Source organism: Aethalodelphis obliquidens, unplaced genomic scaffold (assembly GCF_003676395.1).
Source record: "Aethalodelphis obliquidens isolate GAN/ISIS:26980383/991018 unplaced genomic scaffold, ASM367639v1 scaffold4, whole genome shotgun sequence".
In the NCBI taxonomy this organism is placed as follows: domain Eukaryota; kingdom Metazoa; phylum Chordata; class Mammalia; order Artiodactyla; family Delphinidae; genus Aethalodelphis; species Aethalodelphis obliquidens.
This window is the reverse complement of record NW_020837948.1, coordinates 19,596,991-19,617,511: the sequence shown is the minus strand read 5'-3', so window position 1 is coordinate 19,617,511 and position 20,521 is coordinate 19,596,991. Positions and strand designations below refer to the sequence as shown.

The 20,521-nt window shown below is 33.9% G+C and overlaps 1 protein-coding gene across 4 annotated transcripts in view; it reads left to right on the top strand.

The window, feature by feature from the left end:
* The window catches only part of DMXL1 (Dmx like 1), a 133,353-nt gene that overhangs the window by 61,956 nt on the left and 50,876 nt on the right, over positions 1 to 20,521 (top strand). For 3 of the 4 annotated variants that reach the window (XM_027099571.1, XM_027099563.1, XM_027099578.1), the window contains exons 21-29: positions 67 to 164; positions 1,149 to 1,314; positions 2,137 to 2,392; positions 3,527 to 4,620; positions 5,073 to 5,264; positions 7,737 to 7,813; positions 10,038 to 10,165; positions 10,683 to 10,931; positions 16,021 to 16,199. In XM_027099571.1, coding sequence (XP_026955372.1) covers positions 67 to 164; positions 1,149 to 1,314; positions 2,137 to 2,392; positions 3,527 to 4,620; positions 5,073 to 5,264; positions 7,737 to 7,813; positions 10,038 to 10,165; positions 10,683 to 10,931; positions 16,021 to 16,199 — 2,439 coding nt within the window. Of the gene's footprint in view, positions 1 to 66; positions 165 to 1,148; positions 1,315 to 2,136; positions 2,393 to 3,526; positions 4,621 to 5,072; positions 5,265 to 7,736; positions 7,814 to 10,037; positions 10,166 to 10,682; positions 10,932 to 11,269; positions 13,070 to 16,020; positions 16,200 to 20,521 lie in introns of those variants that run through there. The other variant, XM_027099585.1, reaches the window with a different exon arrangement.

Below are 20,521 nucleotides of genomic sequence, written 5' to 3'. Positions count from 1 at the left end.
AAAGTATTTGTTTATTTAATTAAAAACTGTTACCGTGAAATTTTGACCAATATTTTCTAATTATAGGTAGCCAAAGCAGCCTTTTATAAAAAGAATGATCCTTTAGATGCTGCCATTTTTTACCTTGCAATGAAAAAGAAAGCTGTGATTTGGGGATTATATAGGTAGGTGAAAAAACTGCTTCAAAATGAAAAACTTTCCATAGAGTATGAAGTAAAGATTTCTTGTTCTTGTTAGTGTGATTCATGTGGATTCTTAGTTATTTTTGTATTTAAGAGATTTCATGTGAAAGAAGCCCAGGTTACAGAGCAGAAGAATCTTGATGAGGTCACATTAGCGTTTTTTAGGTTTATCAGTCCAGAAAAACATTTTTTTTTTGCTTATTTTAAGAACTTCTCATGATGCTCCTGTAGAACAAAAACTAAACCAGAAACTTTATCTGGAATGGGGAAGAAGATGAATTGGTGGAGCTTTGAAGATACATCTACCCTCTGCCCTATCAAGGAGCTCTTGGACCAGGCTATTCTTCCAAACCACCCTCTTCCTATGGGCCCTGGCCCCATTCTTGAGCTAGAGTCATTTAGAATTTTTCTCTTTCACTTGTTCTCAGCTAGACTTGGTGAGCGTGATCGCCATAAATAGTTCATTATTCGTTTGGGGTTCAGTTCTAGATCTATCCATATGATCAGCAACCTTTGGGGGAAAATCATGGTATCAATCAGTTGTAAGAGACTAGATCTTTTAGGATTGTTTTGCTTCGGGACAAATTCCTTGGATTTTTATCATCAAAGTCATCTTCAGGTGGGCAGTGGGGCTAAAGGCAGTTGATTAAGTTTAAATGGTAAAATAGCACAGAAGTTAATGTAAATTATATATTTGTATAGATTTAAAAATAATTTTTCACAGTGCTGTTAATGTAGTTTCTTCGTAGTTTGAAAGAATGTTTTCAATAATCTCTGAAATTTATATGGAAAAGTAAATGTTTACCATAAATGCTATTTTTGCTCAGAAAAGCAGCAGATGTATAGTAATTTATGAACTGGTAAATGTTTCTTTTGAGTCTTAACTTTTAAGTGGCTAACTTCATAACAATTGGTTTTGATGTAGAAGCATTATGTTCCGAAATTTTCAAACTTTTTTCTTTATAGATCCCAAAAAGATTCCAAGATGACACAGTTTTTTGGGCACAATTTTGAGGATGAGAGATGGCGTAAAGCAGCTTTAAAGAATGCTTTTTCTTTGTTAGGAAAACAAAGATTTGAACATTCAGCAGCATTTTTTCTTTTAGCTGGTTGCCTCAGAGATGCAATTGAGGTAATGAATGAATTTTTTTTAAAATAGCATTGTCATCCTTTTAAGCTCTTCATGGTTTCAATTTTGTTTTTTAATTTCAACTCAAGTATAGTGGAACTAACACAAGGCTTAATGTCTAAAGGCTTAATGCCTAAAGGCTTAATGCCTAACTGGTAATATTTAAATGGTGACTTTAAAATTTTGTCATTTAGCTTGAATGATATTTATACAGAATTAAAATTAACCAGGTTCTGTTGGTTGGTAGAGATAGGTAGTTGATCTGACTCTTAAAAATATTTATGAACAGTTAAAAAATAAAATATTTGTCCTGTCACTTTAAACACATTCGGACGTATATTTGGCTCTGTGTTAGTTGACAAACCTTAGGAAATTTTTAGCTAATTATTTCTAAGTAAACCTTACAAAAAGTTATAAATATTTAAAATATAACATTTCTGTTTCAAATTGCCCTTTTGCTCAGAGTTTCATACAAGTGATTCAAAACATCTTTTTGATTTGGAAACATTATAGTCTGCTGAGGTGGATGGGGAAGGGTAAAAGCTCAAGAATAAAACAAAGCGTGTCATTTTAGCAATTATTTAGTGGTTTTTCATTAGGCTAATTCTTTTTGCAAATATGTATTTAGTACTACCAGATAAATTAACATAAATGTTGTCAAGTAGATTTGCTGAAGCAAGCAGCATATGTTTTGTTTATTGTCCTTGTTCACTATTTTCAGATATTAATAAAGCTTTGTGTTCATCTAGTTATTAGTGAGTTAATTGAGTTTACCTTAAAATGAAAGATACCCTTATTTATAAACAATATTTCTTGTTTTTGAAGGTATGTCTTGAGAAACTGAATGACATTCAGTTGGCTCTTGTAATAGCAAGACTCTATGAGTCTGAATTTGATACATCTGCAACATATAAATCTATTTTACGTAAAAAAGTTTTGGGAATTGAACTCAATGAACTCAATTTGTTGAATATAAATATGCATTATGATCCTTTTCTTCGGAGTATGGCATATTGGATTTTAGAAGATTATAGTAGTGCTCTGGAAACATTAATAAAGCAACCTATCAGAGAGGATGATGGTAAGCTATACTTCTAAGATGTTAATGTTTAAGAGTTTTATTAGTGTTCGTCAGGTTCAGAGCACACTGTTGGGTGCTAAGGATAATGCAGAGCAAATTGAAGACGTACATGGTCTAAGACTTTATGGTTTAGTTGGGGAGACAGAGTTATGTATACAGTTTTTTATTTTTTATTTCCCCCCCCACCAGGAAGCTAAATCCTTTGAAAACCAAGGACTTTGGATTTTCTTATTGAACATAGATGTTTTCAACGTTTGAATATAAATGTTTTGAAGAAAATAGTGATAAACAGGGAAATAGAAGTGGTTGGATTTCAACTATAATTTTAAGGTTGACTAGATAGGACTGAATTGGATATGGAATATGAAGGGAATGAGAGTGAAGTTTAACTCCTGGGTTTTTAGTTTGAGCAATAGATAAGTGATAGGGGGAAGGCTAGGAGCAGAGTTTGGAGAGTGTTGCTTTAGATAGAAAAGACTTCTCAGATAAGGTAACCTTTGAGATGAGACCTAATTGAAATGAGTGAGTAATCAGTCAGTGCAGGTATCTGGTTTTTAGGCCAAGGGCACAGTAAATAAAAAGGCCTTGAGGCAAGAATATGTACATGTAAATGGAAACGTAATGTAGGCCTTTGGATATAGCATTCTAGATTTACAGGGTGAAATTGCTACTAGAAATAGAGATGTGCACGTTATCACATATAGATGGTATTTAAAGCCGTGGGACTGCAGGAGTTAACTCAAGGAGTGTAGATAGAAAGGAGGTCAAGTACTGAACTCTAGGACACTCAGCATTTAAAAGTAGAGAAGATGAGGAAGATCTAGCAAAGCAGACGGACTGAGATGAAGTGTCCAGGAAAGTAGGAGAAAAAGAACTAAGTGTGTAACTGGATGTTTTAAAATGTCTTAGATTGTTTCCTGAAGAGATGTGAAATCAGCATAATCTTTGTTTTCCTACTATGTTAGAACGCTTTCATTACAACTGTGTTCCTGTCTATTCAGTGCTATGTATTAGTTTGGTCTCTTAAATTTTTCTTAGAAGACCAGGTAGATAAAGGTGCCATGGTAGAGAAAAAGGGCTACAGTACAACCCTTGAAGAATTTTTCTTGGCTCATAAAATGAATTTACTTTCAGATCAAGTCATGATGTCAGCCTGCAATCCTGCCGTTTTTAATTTCTACAATTATCTAAGAACACATCCTCTTTTGCTGAGACGTCATTTTGGATCATCTGATGCGTTTTCCGCACACATGAGTTTAACAGGAAAAAGTGGACTGGCAGGAACAATTAATTTAAGTGAAAGAAGATTATTTTTTACTACTGCCAGTGCTCATTTAAAAGCTGGCTGCCCTATGTTGGCTTTGGAAGTATTATCAAAGATGCCAAAAGTCATCAAAAAAACGAAACCTTTTTGTAGAACATCTAGTTTTCTGGATACTAGTAAAGTCTGTTCTCCTTCTTCTCCATTCAAATTGGATGCAAGGGAAGATAAGTCTTCTGCTATTGATTGGTCACAGTCACTGATGAATGGTTTTGGATCTTCTTCAGAGGGTTCCTCAGAGAAGCAGTCAAATTCCACTCTTTCTTTTGACTGGAGCCAACCAAGTATTGTATTTCAGGATGACTCTTTAGAATTAAAATGGGACAGTGATAACGATGAAGAAAATGAGGATCTCCCTGTTTCAATGAAAGAACTAAAACCTTTACAGAGAAAAGTAGGGGAAAAAATAGATGAAACAAGTTCTAAGTACACAGACTCTCTCAGCACACTAGATGAACATGACATTTTAAATCCATCAGAAGATATCATTGCAGTTCAGTTAAAATTTAGAGCATGTTTAAAGATTCTCACTGTAGAACTTCGTACTTTATCTACTGGATATGAAATAGATGGTGGAAAATTGCGATACCAGCTGTACCACTGGCTTGAAAAAGAGGTGATAGCCCTTCAGAGAACTTGCGACTATTGTTCAGATCCTGAAGAATTACAGTCTGCATTTAGTGAAAATGGAGATGCATTTGGATTAAATGAAGATGCTGAAGATTTGCTTCATCAAACAAAAGTGAAACAACTGAGAGAAAATTTTCAGGAAAAAAGACAGTGGCTTTTGAAATATCAGTCACTCTTGAGGATGTTTCTTAGTTACTGCATACTGCATGGATCCCATGGTGGGGGTCTTGCATCTGTGAGAATGGAATTGATTTTGCTTTTACAAGAATCTCAACAGGTATGTAACTTACATGATAACCAGTCAAAATACTACTTGTATGAAAAACAGTTTTTGAGATTGCTTTTTTAGTTTTAAAATGTTAAAATTGTTGATTTTCTTAATTATGGTTGCTTTAAGGAATTCTGCTTTTTGTGTGGTGCTTCATATTATGGATTTCTAGAGTTGTGAATGCATTGTGGTTTAAGGACAGTTTGATATCAGACCCTGTGATCTGCTTAATTCATATTAAACATTCTTATACGAATGCCTTGTGAGATGATGATATGAGCGTATTGTCCCATCAGTTTTCATTATAATTGGTGGAAGGTTGATCGTCCCTTCTAACTCTGTAAAAGTTTGTTATGCTTTTAATTTTTAATTGTTCTGAAGTTTTTCAAAGAGACCCTGAATTACTTAATGGATTATAACTATAAATAGTTGATTAACCTTTTTTCCCTTTGTTTTTTAAGGAAACAGCAGAACCAATATTTCCTAGCCCTCTTTCAGAACAAACCTCAGTACCTCTCCTCTTTGCTTGTACAGCCAGTGCCAAAACAGTAGTTGCCAATCCGTTATTGCACCTTAGTAATCTAACACATGATATTCTGCATGCCATAATAAACTTTGATTCACCACCCCATCCTGATATCCAAAGCAATAAAGTAAGTATGCTTGGTTTCAGACATTTAATTTACCTATATACTATGATAAAACTAAAAGATAAGTGTTAAGGCTTTTTATAAACAATTTTAAATATCATCCTATGCATAGTGATTGTTTCATTGCCAAGTTTATATTGGTTTTGATCAAAGAAAACTTTTGGTTGTAGGCCAAGTTCATCTTACTTGTATTACTTATACCCAATAGGGTACTTCAGTTTTAAAGTTTTACTTCGTCTTGTTTAACTGCATCATTTTGGTAAGCATAATAGTGTGTATGCACATTTATGAGTAAATCTTCAGCAGTACACTTAGCCAAAAAGCTGGGGTTTTTTTAGAGACAGAAACTTAATATTATGTAAAAGTACTAGTATCTCTTTTTTTTCCCCTCATAGTCTGCATTTGATTCTCTCCCCCACCTCACAGGCTGTGATATCATGCCATCCATTTTCTTTTTGTCTAGTGGTAGCCTCTCCTACAGTTTTACCTTCCTGGATAACCTTAACCCTTATAAATTAATTTTGTCACTTTGTTTCCTATACTGCTCAGTAGAATAAATGCCCACATTGCATATTATACAATTAGGAATTTAATTTTGTTTAGATTGTGCTGATTTTAACCAAACTTTATTCCATATTCAACTTTAATAATAAGCAAATAATAAGCATAACCCTGGTGTATCAGCTTTTGCTGCTTAAGAGCCACCCTGAAACATTAATAGCTTAAAATAGCCATGATTTATTTTGCTCATGATTCTGTGGGCCAACTGGACTGATAGCTGGATACCTTCATTTGTCTTTGGTCAGCAGGCAGGTTGACTGGATTCTGGATGACCTAGGATGGCCTTATTTACATTTCTGGTGGTTGGCAGACTGTTTGCAAGGCTGACAGGAAACTTTGGGATGACCAAAGACTTTGGGATGTGTCTCATCCTCCAGTAGGCAAGCCTAGAGTAATTAGCCTGGGTTCTCTAAAGAAATAGAGCCAGTAGGGTGTGTGCGTGTGTTTTTATAGAAGGAGCCTTGTTGTAAGCAGTTGGCTCACTTAATTATGGAGGCCGAGAAGTCTCAGGATCTTCAGTTGGCAAGTTGGAGACCCAGGAAAACAGATTGTGTAGGTCCAGTCTAAGTACAAAGGCCTGAGAACCAGGATAGGTAATAGTATAAGTTCCAGTCCAAATTCCAGCAGGCCTGAGACCCAAGAAGAGCCAGTGTTTCAGTTCTAGTCCCAAGGTAGGAAAAGACCAGTGTCCCAGCTCAGTGCAGCCAGGCAGAAGTTCCCTCATACTCAGCTTTTTTGTTCTATTCAGGTCTTCGATTGATTGGATAAGGCCCGCTCACAATCGGGAGGGCAATCGTCTTTACTCAGTCTACCAATTCAAATATTAACCTCATCCAAATTTACCCTAACAGACGCATCCATAATAACGTTTGACCAAACGTCTGGGCACCCCTTGGCCCAGTTAAATGGACACATGAAATTAACCATTTCACCTGGATTATTTCATATAGTGGTTCCAGGGGTTTAAAGAGCAAAAGTAGAATTTGCAAGGCCTTTAGAGAACTCGGTTCAGAAATAACGCATCACTTCTGCCGTGTCCTCTTGCACAAAGCAAGTCTCAGCCCAAATTCAGTAAGTGGCGAAATAGACTCCACCTGTTGATTGGAGAAGCTAGAAAATATTATCGTTTTTGTAGTCTGTTGTATGTGGTCTTCGCTGTCTTCATTCATATGATGTTGTCCTTGATTTTAATTCATATCACATGTCTATTGATCATTGAAGGAAAAATAGCAATTAGATTTTAATATGCACAAAGAGTATCATACCTTATAATTAGATCAAGAACCTGGTCTTTTAATAGTCTAGCCTCCTTTCTTACCTAGACTAAGCTTCTCCCTCATCCTCAGATCTACTCCTGTTACTTCTCTTGTCATGCCATGTTTGGAGCCCTGTCTTCCTCAGTACACGTATTTGCCTTTCAGTTGCTGTCTTTCATACCTTCTTTCTCTAAAATTTCCCTCTCTTCAAATTGTTTTCTGTAGTAACTCGACTGTGTGATAGCATATTCTTCAGTGATCTGTTCATAAGTGAACTGTCATTTACCAGGCTGGACTTCATATTTTGGTTGAAGAAGGAGCCGTTTAAGTCTTGGAGGGCTTGCTTTTAATGCATGGCTCATGGCACTACTGAATAAGCTAACATCTGTTCTCGTTTGCCCTTAAAACAAATTAGGTAGTAGGTGTCTGTTTTATAATTTCTGCCAAAGTCCTCAGGTTTTGTGTGTTTGTTTGTGTGTGTGTTTTTAATTTGTTTGTCACAAGACCTTTCAGACAGAAATGAGTATTAGGGAGAAAAAGGAAATAGTTTATAAGGGCAAAATCATTTTTTCATCTTTTTAAAAATGCTGATTATATTAGGTCTTGAAAAAAAGCTACATTTTTCAAAGTTATAACTCTGTTGTTTTTTTTTTTCCAGGTATATGTAATGCATACTTTAGCAGCTTCACTTTCTGCTTGTATTTATCAGTGCCTTTGTGGTAGTCATAACTACAGGTAAATATCTTGTGAAATTTAAGAATGTTTGCAGTAACTGATGAGGTTTGAGAATTTGTATGCTCTTGCTCTAGAAATACTGTGTACTGCAGTCCACCTTAAATAATGCAAAAAGCATATGGCTTAAGTGTTGAGTCCTTTTTTTTCATCTTTGAAATTTTAGCATACGTCTTTATGGCAAATGTATCTCAAGTAAACTCTTCACAATATAACTTATTTAGCAGCCTTTTATTGATCACTGTCTAATGCTAGACATTGTGATATACGCTGGAATAAGGTCTCCTTCCTTAAGGTCAATCTAGTTAGAGACAAACATGTGAAATGATAAATGATATGTAACATGACATCATACTTAAATGATATGTCCTATAAGATGATAGGTAGTAAAATCTCAGGGAGCACAGAGGAGGGAGTGACTGACTTGGAATTGAGAAAAATTTTACAGAGTAGTTGATTATGATTTTTCTCTTTATGTCCTAAGGTTTCACTTAGGACATAAAGATAATAAAGCCTAAATAATTTAAAGCCTAGATAATTTATCTAGGCTTTCAAAACATGTTGTTTGACAGTGTGGGGGTCTGTATCTTTCTTTAGTTCTTTGAAATTCCCTTACTCTATTTCTTCAAATATTTTATCTTCTCTCTTCTCTTTCCTTATATGAGACAGATATTGGAACTTGTGGGTCCCTCTTATTTTTCTTTTAGCTTTCCTCTCAAATGATCCCTTTCATTATTTCTTTATTTATTTTTTGCTTCATTTCAGGAGAAATCCTAGCTTCATTTTCCAGACACTAATTCATTCTTCAGCAATGTCCTATCTTTTATTTAGCCTATTTGAGTTTGTTTTAGAAATTCTATTTTCAATTTTAGTATCTCTTTATTTATTTTAATAGCCACTTAAAAAAAATAACTTACTGTTCTTTTTTTAGTTTTATTTTTTTTTTTAACATCTCTGAGTATAAACCACTTTCCTTAATGTTCTGGTAAGTCTTTGCTTCCTCAGGTGTAGGTATGTCGCTGAGTTTGTTTTCTCTTACATGATGTCAACATTCCTTTGTGTTGATTTTTGATTATCTGTTTATCTTATGTGTTTGAATTCTCCCAGGGGTCACCTCAGCTTACTACTCTGGTTATGTATTCCCATAGTAGCTTCAACTTGATTTCTTTGACCTTGGTCCTCCAAAAGTTCACTTTCTTATTACTGAGTATGGCTTTGTTTTCATCAACATATTTTTATCTTTCTTATCATTTCCATAGGCTTACTTTAGCAGGGGAGATTTTTGGTTTTTGTTACTCTTCCATCTTGAAAATGGAAAGTAAAGCAAGAGAAGCTATTTCCATATGTATCAAACTGTTAGAACTAAGACAACTTGCCAGTTAGAACAGATCTAAACAAATAAGTGTGCTATTTTTAAATATTATATTCATTTATTTAACATATGATATAGGAACTACTGACAGGGTTTAACAAATTTTTCGTACCATTTTTCTATTGTATTTATTTCATAGTTTGTGTCAAGCTGTAATTTATTTTGTCCATTGATCAGTTTATTTAGTTTTAGCTTAAAGTGCCATTTAATTAGAGAAGCTTATGCTGAATTCCCAAACTGTGTGAAATCACTCCTCCCTTTTGCTTTCATATCACTGTATGCATAGGTTTTGTCTTTAAAAACAGTTTGATAAAATTATTTGTGTCTGATTCCCCCACCAGACTATAAATCGCATGAGGACGGAAACCATGTGTTTCATTAAACACCTGTTATCTGGTGCATATACCTGATATAACCTACCCTAGTGTAGGGTAGAATAGCCATTAAATATCAAATTGAACCTAAACTGACTTTTTCAACTCAGTAACCTTGTTTTAAATTTTGATATATAAGCTTGCTACTTGTGGTCAATAATGATTTAGTTTTTTCATTTGTGCATATTTTATGTCTTACAGTAAATATATTTAAAAGCTATCATATCTGTTTTAATTTAGAAAATTTAAAGGACACTTTGTTTTATTATAATACTAGACTATAAAGCACAGTACTTAGGTGTAAAGCAGTATAACTAATACACAAAATTTTGTATTTAAGGTACCCTAGATGATAGATCTAAAACATGGAAGTATTACGTGTGAAATTCATTTTAGATCATTGTATGTTATTATTGTTTTATTATATCGTTGTTATTGTAGGTCATTATAGATTGTTATTATTTAAATTTTTTTTTCTTAGTTCATTTCAAACAAATCAGTTTACTGGAATGGTGTATCAGACAGTACTGCTTCCCCATCGACATTCTTTGAAAACAGGAAGCTTAGATGAAGCCATAACTCCCAATACATCACCAGCTCAGTGGCCAGGTATAAATAATTTATATATGTGTGAGTGTTTTTCTTAGCCTTATTGAATTTAATCAGATGAGGAAAAAGTAGGTTTGGCTTGGGTTTGTTGTATGATAATCATTGTTGTTAACTATTGTTAGAATTGATACCAGTTTATTATTCACCACTTATTACAAATTATCCAGTTATGTAATGTTAGTTTTTCCTTTATCATCATACTAAAATAACTCAAATATTTTGTTATATCACTTTTTATAATTTTGCTTTTGTCATAATAGAAAAACATTTGTTATGGCAATGAAATTTTATCTATCAGATTTGAATCAGATTACAGATTTCCAGCGTTTGTCTAAATTGAACAAGTAGCTCAACATTTATGCATTAACTGCAATAACCTCTACTAGTCTATGAATCTCTGGCAGAAAATATTTTAATCCTGATGCTGTAACTTTTTTCAAAAATTAGGAAATGTTGATTATTTATTAATTTATTGTCAATGATAGCTAATGGTAGCTATGTTTGTTGTTTCTCCTAGGAATAACTTCTCTAATTCGACTTTTGAATTCTTCTGGGGAGGAAGCCCAGTCAGGGCTTACAGTCTTGCTCTGTGAGATTCTCACAGCAGTGTATCTTAGTCTCTTCATCCATGGCTTGGCAACACATTCTAGTAACGAACTGTTTCGGATTGTGGCCCACCCTCTAAATGAAAAAATGTGGTCTGCTGTATTTGGTGGAGGTGCACATGTTCCCAGCAAAGAACAGACACGCTCAAAAGCTTTACCTGGTTAGTTTTTAAACTGTTTTATTTTATTTTTTAAGGCTACAGCTTTATTTTTTCATCTGAATGATAACTTCGTTAAATGTAATTACATTTTAATTCATTCACAGAAAGTTCTGTTACAGACCATTTTCTTAAAGCATGAACAAATAGTTTTGTGGTAAATATGCAGTATAAAGTTTCTGGTGTAATTATCAAACTTTAAGATACTCATGCACCAGTGATTAGAACTATCTAATGTAATTTAAAATCTTTTACTATTGAAATTTTCATTTGTTTTGAAATGTACTGTAACATTGGTTTTTGTTCTATCCCAAATCAGATCTCTCTTCTTTCTTTGGCAGGAAGGTACTTTGCTATGCCTAGCCCCCACCAGGTAGTGGTATTCTCCATGGAATGTGTGGGCTTTTCCAAAGCTCTTTCAACCATCAGTTCTCATAGCCCTCCCAGTCTTGCAGGCAAGATATTAGCTTTAGAAATAGGCTTTTACAGTTCAGCTTGCTTTGTGTTGTTTTGGAAGGGTTGGGGTACAGTGGGCCAGTTTTATTTTGTTTGGCACTTAGCAAACTGAAAATTTTCCATTAATCAAGTCATATTTTTGATTTAAAACAATGATTAGCATTTTAGAAAACCATCCCTGCTTTTTTATTATGCTTTAAGTTCTTCATTTTGATGTTTTCTATTCCTTAGACTTTAACATATTTTTAAATGTGTAGAAATAAATAAACGTCAGTGCTAATCATGATAAATCAGACTATGGCTTGAAATGACTGGAAAAACATTTCAAATAAGGCTGCTTTATGTTCTGCATATTATGATTCCAGCCATTAGGGTTTTGGATTTCTAAGTGTTCATAATATCATGCAAAGTAAGTATTTTAAACAATTGTATTACCTTTTCTAACTTTCTAATGTTGTAACTGTAGGTACTGTATTTATTTAAAGACTGAAACAAGCTTTTGACCTGAAAAGAATCTTCATGATGCTTTCTGCCTTTAAGTTTTCTTTTTTTTATTAGCCCATATGTGATAATCTTGGCTTTAAAATTTTTAACAATATTTTAAATTTTGTAACATCTCCTTTCTAATTTTTAAAGAGTAATTTCCTGTGCTTTATTTTTTATATGGATAAAAATAGAAAAGACTAACTTATGAAACTCATGTTGGAATATATACTTAACTTCAGGTATTTGAATTCATTTTAGAAAAAATTTCAAAGTCTGAGAGGGAGTACGATTTATAGGTCTACTGAGATTAAAGACTGTGATCTTGTTATTACAACATGTTATAAAGGGATAAATTCTTGAAATAGAATGTCCACATACTTGTAAAAAATTAAAAATACATTTTTACTAACCAGTCAGCAAGCCTCAACTTCAACAATTCCTGGAGCATTTCTGAGCACAGATACATAAACAACCTTACTCAAAGTCCAGGTTGTTCTTTGTTTAACCACTCAGATATAGCTGTTTGTAGTTACAAATATCATATAATCAACTCTATCTCACCACTTACTGAATCCGAAATAATCAAAGTGAAAAAAATTATCTGCATCTGTATGTTTAACCTCTTGCGTTGGGACATGGTAGCCAAATAATACAGGATACTTAAAAAATGAGGTTTACTTAGTGATGGGGCTGGATATAGCCACATATAGATTATGTGATGCTCATCTGTCTATAAGAACCCAGAAACAATTCTGAATGCAATCAATCATGGATGTAACTGAAGGAGCATGTACAGAAAACATAAATGATATGATTTATCAGTTTGCTAACCAGAAAAAAGAGTACGCTCATTTAATGATGAAACCAAAGGTCTGCTGTTTCTAAAGCTGATTTAGTTTGTGAAGGAACAAGGAGAAAAAGAAAAAAGTAGAAAAACAGAATAAAGGGAAGAAGTGAAGATACTAGGTAGTAAAGGCAGTAATAGTAATTAGAAGTAGCAGTCCTATGAGGCAGATAAACTGACAGTTGGAGAGACAAAATCTGAGAACAGAAAATCAACCAAGACAAAGGGACAAGCAGGGGTGGCTTTCAGTATAAGGCAGAGTTCTGAAATCTCAGTTTTTGAAGGCATTATTATGTTGTTCTGAAAGCACACCAACTAAAGCAGCACAGCAGCTTGATAAATTTTAGGTTGTAAGTAAGCAGCCCTGTATGTTCGAGTTACTGTTGAATGTAATCATGATGTCTTAAGAGTGTAATTAAATTAGATAATATTCAGTATACATTGTTGACCAAGGGAATAAAATGATGCGTTTTAGAAAAGTTGATCTGAATTCAGCCAAAATTGTTATATATATTGATATATTTTTAGTTTCTAGTGTTTAAATATGGCCAAATGAAAACTGACAGGTCTAGAATATTTCATTTTCCTGACAACCTATTCATCTATTCAGTGTCAATGTATTGTATATTGAAGATGAAATACATGCTTAGAACCCTTAAAAATCTGTTTTTAAAAAGTGTTTTCATAAACTTAGTACTATGAGAAGATTTTAAAAGTTACCATTTGTTTTCCTTGTTCTGGTATAAATTCTGATTTTAATTTTCTTTGCAATAATGGTCTTATGAACTAAATTTTTCTTTCTACATGTCTATTATATACTTAATATACTTTTAGTGACATAAAATTTAAATATGACTTAAGCTTTGTAATATAAGAAAATGGTAGATGATTTTTATTAGACTTTAACTCAGCAGGTCAGAGTTCTTAACAAAAATGTTAAGGTACATAAATCAGTATTTTATTTTTTAATCAAATTTACTTTGTGATGCCTACATATGTTAATGAGGGATTTATTTTTTCTAATTAATTAAAACTATAGCGTGGGTGAATGTTCATGGAGTTCTGAATTATTCTATTATGGTTAAGTTTTAAAGTAGATGATCATATAAGCAATAGCAGTTTTTGAAAAACTACTTTTTTTTCTGCTAACAGTGAGAAATCCATACTTTTGCTTTTTATTGCATATTGTAAAGCAAAACAAAATATTTTAAGAATTTTTGTTGTGTTTCATAATAATGTTTGCAGGTATAAGAATTGTCGTTATTCCTGTGCATACCTTAGTTTTTCTTTACCTACATTCTAACTTCTTAATGCCCCTTATAATTCATAAGCTCTATCTATATCCAAGTTCCTTTTCATTTCCCCCTAATGCTGATTTTTTTCTTTCATTACTAGTAAAGTAGCCATTTACTACCTTAATAATGGAACAGTAGAATCAGTTTGTATCCAAGGAGTGACACAGTTCTTGATATTTTATTATTAGCTTTTTTCAGAAACAAATGGTTAAGCAGCCAGCAGCTACACAGTTTCTCTTGGTGCCCCTCAGCTTCATGACCACTCGAACCCAACGTGATATAAGCATAAAGTTGTCTTAGGTCTTGCTGCAATTTGAGGGAAAAGAAGAGGGAGCATCTACCCTAATGATAAGCTTCAAATCATTTCTTGTTTGCTAGGAGGTGTCACTAAGGTCTTTTAATTTGTAGCATTTCACGTAATATAACATTCGGTACTGTGAACCTGTTTGCCGTTTTTCCCCTGTTGTCCTTGTGCATCAGAAATGTTTCAATAAGAAGTTTTATACTTCTGAAATTGAGTCTGTAATTTTAAATGTTTCCCCTCAGTGTGGTTAATTTCTTGTTTTCATGTCAATTATCTGGGTTCACACACTGTACTTGCAAATGTTTTTCTCTCTTAAAAAATTTTTTTTATGTTTTGCTTTAAAAACTTTGCTTTTTTATGACATAGCAAGCTTGGTAAAATCTGTGAATTTAGCATTGTAAGTTTTATTTTTCCCTAAACGTCTGTGTTCACATCACATGCCTTCTAATAATCTAAAAACAAAACAAGGAGAATAGTAATATTTGTCAAGTGATAAATTTATTTTAAAGCATAGCATTAATTTTTTTGACAGATTAAAAAAATACCCTTATATTCTAAATTTTTTACTCAATGAGAATTTGGTAAAACCACTGTTTAAGTTTTATAATGTATATAAATGTATGCAACAGATATATTAGAAACATGATTGTTGATTATCAATTGCTTATAAGATCAGAGAGAAAAAATTACACATTGAATATGATGGTTCTTTTTAAAGTCATTTGAATGATTACATACCACTTTTTAGCAATCCCTCTGTATACTAATTTTATTCATCTTTATTTCATTTTTTCTGAAGTAACTAAATTATTGTTAGACTCAGCTTGGCTGTAGCTTGATATAATGCATGAGCATGCTGTTTATGCAAGCTAAGTAGCTTCAAGCAATAAAACAAAATTGTATTAAAACACAAATACTTGTATTCCTTTGGAAGGTAAGTGACTTCTTGCTGTAACCATTAAAGAAGAATATTGGTGTGCCTTAATATGGGGTTGTTTACCTATCTTTTAGACCATGACTATGTCCAGGAGATCCTTGATTTTCTGTTGGTGATTTGCATCTAGTGACTTAGTATTGATTAAAGATTTGTATAACTTGTTTTTCTTTGCTAACGCCCTTAATACTCTAAGGTAAAATACTAAGAGAATATTGACTGTTAAATGTTTAGAAGTTAAAACAATAAAGATTGCATTTTCTCCCTCTTCTTTGTTGTTCCATTGAGTAGAAAATTCTACCTCCAAGCCATTTCTAAAAGTCTGAATCAGTTTAGTAGGTAGTTTTGGTGTTTGAATTTTTTAATATTTTCAGTGAAAAATTAGTAGTAGTTTTTTAGTAGATAAAAGGCCAAGTGATTACTGAAGAATCTCATAACTGAGTTGTTGCCTTTAATTACCACTGACATCCCATGGTATTCTTCCCCCCCCCCCCGCCCCATGATATTCTTAAAAAACAAAATAGAAAGATGTAGATAATTTAGATAAGTCAACATTCAGAGAGTAAGGGACAAGATGAGATAAAAACAAAGATCACTATACAAGATGATTTTTGTCTCACTTCCTCCACTATTTTCTTACCTTACTATCATAATAATCTCGGTTTTGTGTATGTACTTACTTGTAGTTAACCTTAGGTCTTATGTAAAAATAGATGAAATCAGAACAATGAAAATTGTACTTATTTTATAATACTTTATTTTGTTCTTGTTAGTTTCTTCACTAGTGGAAGAAGGAGAGAAACAGAACAAACGTTTTAGGCCATCAAAAATGTCTTACAGAGAATCTGCCTCAGTGACCTCTTCCTCACCACCAGTAAGCCAGGAATCACTGATAGTTAAAGAGAAGTTCATTCCACCTGAGCTCAGTATCTGGGACTATTTCATTGCCAAGGTAATACAAGTGTTATCCACATGATTATTTGTGTAGTTAAACAGAAATGAAACTGTTTAAAATAGGTAATTGTTGGTGTTTCCAAATATTTTTCCACACTGGTTTAGAAAATTTTCATTTTATCAGGGTACATTATCACAAAATATACCCTAAAATATTTTGGACATATTTCAACCAGGTTTTAAGGCAGTTCTTTTATAAATTATGATCTTTGCATTTTAAACAAAGCAACGTTCTTAGTAAGATGAAAAGATAAATTGGTTATTAGCACCTTAATGCTTGATAGTAATTAAGGAATCAAGACTGCCGGAAGTCAAAGTGCCATCCATACTCTAATTCCTTTTCTATACTCCAGGCAGTCCTGCATTGTCCTGATATACACAGATTTCAGTTTTTAGTTAAATAACATCAGTCCCTCAACAACACTGTTCAATTTTAAAGTTACCACAATTTATTAAATATGAGTAATTGCATAAAGTACAAACTTTCCTGCTAGCTATTCAGTCCACAAATCACTATGTAAATAACAGATGCACCTCATGATCAGTGACCAATCACAACAGTTCTTTCAAAGTCTGTCAGTGATTGGTCATTTAGTACCCCTTATTCAGTATTCAGTTCATACACAGACAGAAAGGCATGTGGTTGTCTTGCCTCCTTATCTCCCATAATAAACTCAAGTGACATTTTACAAAACTGGCTAATCAGAAGAGGGAATTGGCTAACACAGATAAAAGTGCAACTGAAAAATGAAAAGTGATAGTGATAGTACTGGAAGTGAAATTCAAATCAAATATAAGTAAAGTTATAGAAGAAATAGCTAACTTTGGGAATACTGACATTGCTGTCATTTGATACACTTTAGATGTACAGCCAGAGGCAATTAGTAAAGGCCAGCTTATCAACATAAATGAGGAAAGTGTGGCAAAAGGATGAAGATGTCCCAGAGATAGTGAAATTGGCAAAATACTTCACATTAAAAGAACTCTGGGTAATATTTCACAACATTGAAAGTGCAAAGAGTAAAAAGTTGGACGCTGATACAAACTTAGAAAGGAGTATGACGATTTGCTAACAATTAGAAAAGAAGCTTGCTTTGATTCCTGAGTTAGAAGAAGGCCAGCACTGTTCAAAGTACTCTTGATAAATTTCTTACAAAGAAATAAAACACTTTAATTCTCACTGTTTCTAATTACAGTATACTAAATAAGTATTGTTTTTACTATTTTTTTTCATTTTCCTATACATTTATAGCTGACTGTAAAAGTTTTTAATGTTCTGACAAATTTTTAAATGGTCACAGAACATTTGTAATTTTGGCATGCTTCAGGGTAAAGAAGGGCATTTATATCACCTTGTTTCACATTGCCTTTTGCAGTCATTGATTCATTCAACAGATGTTTATTATGTACTCTGTTTATATTGGAATATCTTTATTTCATCTTCATTTTTAAAGCATAGTTTTACTTTTGCTGGGTATGTGATTCTTGATTAGCAAGGCCGCCTTTAGTTGTCTTGTTCCTGGATCTGGTTAAATTTGGGGCTGGTCTGCCCTTGTTCCAATCTGTATCTCAGCCTCAGGCTAGTTGAAATGTTAACCTTCCCTAATTGTTTGCTGCTAAGAACTCTTGTTTTTGACAATGCTGCTGGGCATGGAATTCGTTGTTGTTGTTTTTTTAATTGAAGTATAGTTGATTTACAGTGTTGTGTTAATTTCTACTGTACAGCAAAGTGATTCAAGTATTCATTTATATACATTATTTTTCATATTTTTCATATGGTTTATCACATGATATTGAATATAGATTGAGGACCTTGTTGTTTATCCATTCTCTGTATAATAGTTTGCATCCCCTAATCCCAAAGTCCCAATCCCTACCCCACCTCCCTCTTGGCAACCACAAGTCTGTTCTCTACGTCTGTGAGTCTGTTTCTGTTTCGTAGATAAGTTCATTTATGCCATATTTTAGATTCCACATTTAAGTGATATTATATGGTATTTATCTTTCTGTTTCTGACTTATTTCACTTCTTTTTTTTTGCGGTACGCGGGCCTCTCACTGTTGTGGCCTCTCCCGTTGCGGAGCACAGGCTCCGGACGCGCAGGCTCAGCGGCCATGGCTCACGGGCCCAGCCGCTCCGCGGCATGTGGGATCTTCCCGGACCGGGGCACGAACCCATGTCCCCTGCATCGGCAGGCGGACTCTCAACCACTGCACCACCAGGGAAACCCTATTTCATTCTTTTTAATGGCTGAGTAGTATTCCATTATATATATGTGCCACATCTTCTTTATCCATTCATCTGTCAGTGGATATTTAGGTTGTTTCCATGTCTTGGCTGTTGTAAATGGTGCTGCAGTGAACATTGGGGTGCATGTATCTTTTCGAATTATAGTTTTCTCTGGATTTATGGGCATGGAGTTCTTATTAAAGTCAGCCCCCTCTGGCCAGGCCACAGAGTTCTTTGTCCTCACAGGCTGCTGTCCCTGATAGAACAAATGGGCCACAGAGGGCAGGGGTTGGGTTAGGAGTACCCCCTGGCCAAAATGCCAGATGCTCACTTTTTACCAGAGATTCAGTAGTTTTTCTTGAATAAATACTTCTCTATGTGTTGTATGTATTTGGTCAGTTTCCAGTATCTTTAAATGGTTGTTTTTGACAACTTTTTCCAGTTTCATTACTTCTTTTTGGGAAGAGGACTTACCAAACTCCTCACTCAGCTTTTCCAGAATTTCTACCCTCCCTGCTATGTTTCTTTATTGGGCTTCTTTGGACCCAAGATTTTATAAGTTTTCTTTTCAAATTTCCCACATCTCTTCTTTCATCCTCACTCTTAACTGATGACATCATCTTATGTCATTAAAAAAAAAAATAGAACCAGACAAAAGTCTTTCATCATTCTGTTGTGAAGCCCTCATCTTGTTCTCTCTTGTTATTATCAAGGAAGCATCCTTCCTATCAAAGATTCATTGCTATTCTGAATCCTATCCTTGTTTTTCTTCTCTACCCTTCTCTCTTCACTACTGGCTCTTCCCTTCAGAGCAGAAATGTGCTCTGCTGTCTCCCATTCCAAATCCTGCTTTGATCCCAAAACTTTTTGAACTATTATCCCATTTCTCTGCTTCCCATCCTCCTTCAACTTTTCAAAACTATAAACACATTATCTTTCTATTACCATAGGTCCTGTTCATATTTACCCATTGTATGACTCGTGACACAACCACCCCACTAAACCTGCTGTTGTTGAGATTCAGGTGGTATCCATGTCATCAAGTATAGGAAACTTCTTTGTCATCATCTTATATGACTTCTTAGCAGTATTCAATCCATGTGACTATTTCCTCCTTTTTGAATTACTTTTCTCTCTTGTTGTATTGATACCAGTCTCTTCTAGTTTATTTCCTAACCTTACTATTTATTCCTTCATAGTCTTCTTTCTTCTTCCTTTTCTGCCTGACCTGTGAATCTTGATCTTCTTCAAGATTTAGGTTTCTGATATTTATTTTCTTTAGTACTTCCCATGTCACAACCAAAGTCCTCCCATTTTAGTAAACGGCATCTTCATCCTTATAGTTGCTCAAGCCAGAAACCCAGAAATCGTCTTTTCCTTCTCTTTCCCTTGCTCTCCAAATTGATCAGTAAATCTGTGCTTTCCCCCAGATATACCATGAATGTGTTATTTATCTCCATCTCCATCACACACCTGTATCCAGACTGCCAACTCTTGCCTTAGTTACTGATGTCTCCATTTCTTCTCTTGACATTTGACTTTTCTCTCATAAGGCTATGGTCATAGTAACATTCCTAAAGTATAAATCTCAATACCTATCCTCTACTTAAAACTCATCAGTGGCATTCCATTACACTCTTTACTGTGTTGTACAAAAACCCTACCTGATCTGTCATCTGCTGTTCTCTTCAGCTTTTCTCCCAACACAACCCTCTTGCTTTAGTAGGCTTCAGCCGAACTTCTTTTTTTTTTTTTCCATACCAAACTCTTTTACCTTATTAAAGCCTTTTTACATACTATACTACCTAAAATGCTTTTCTTCCCTCTTGTTAAATGGCTTATTCCTTCTTGTCCTTTAGGTCTCACTTAAATGACACTTTTCAAAGAGGCCTTTCATGATCAGCTTATCTCAACTCTTGTTAATATTCTTGATGCCAATGCTATTTTCTTCTTTATAACACAGCTAAATACAATTTATATTTAGTTTTCTATTATTTGCCTGTTTTTTTCCCCCACTAAAATATAAGAGCTGTGAGGACAGTGACTATATATATGTCTTAAAATTTCTTACATTGAGTATACTTTTCACAC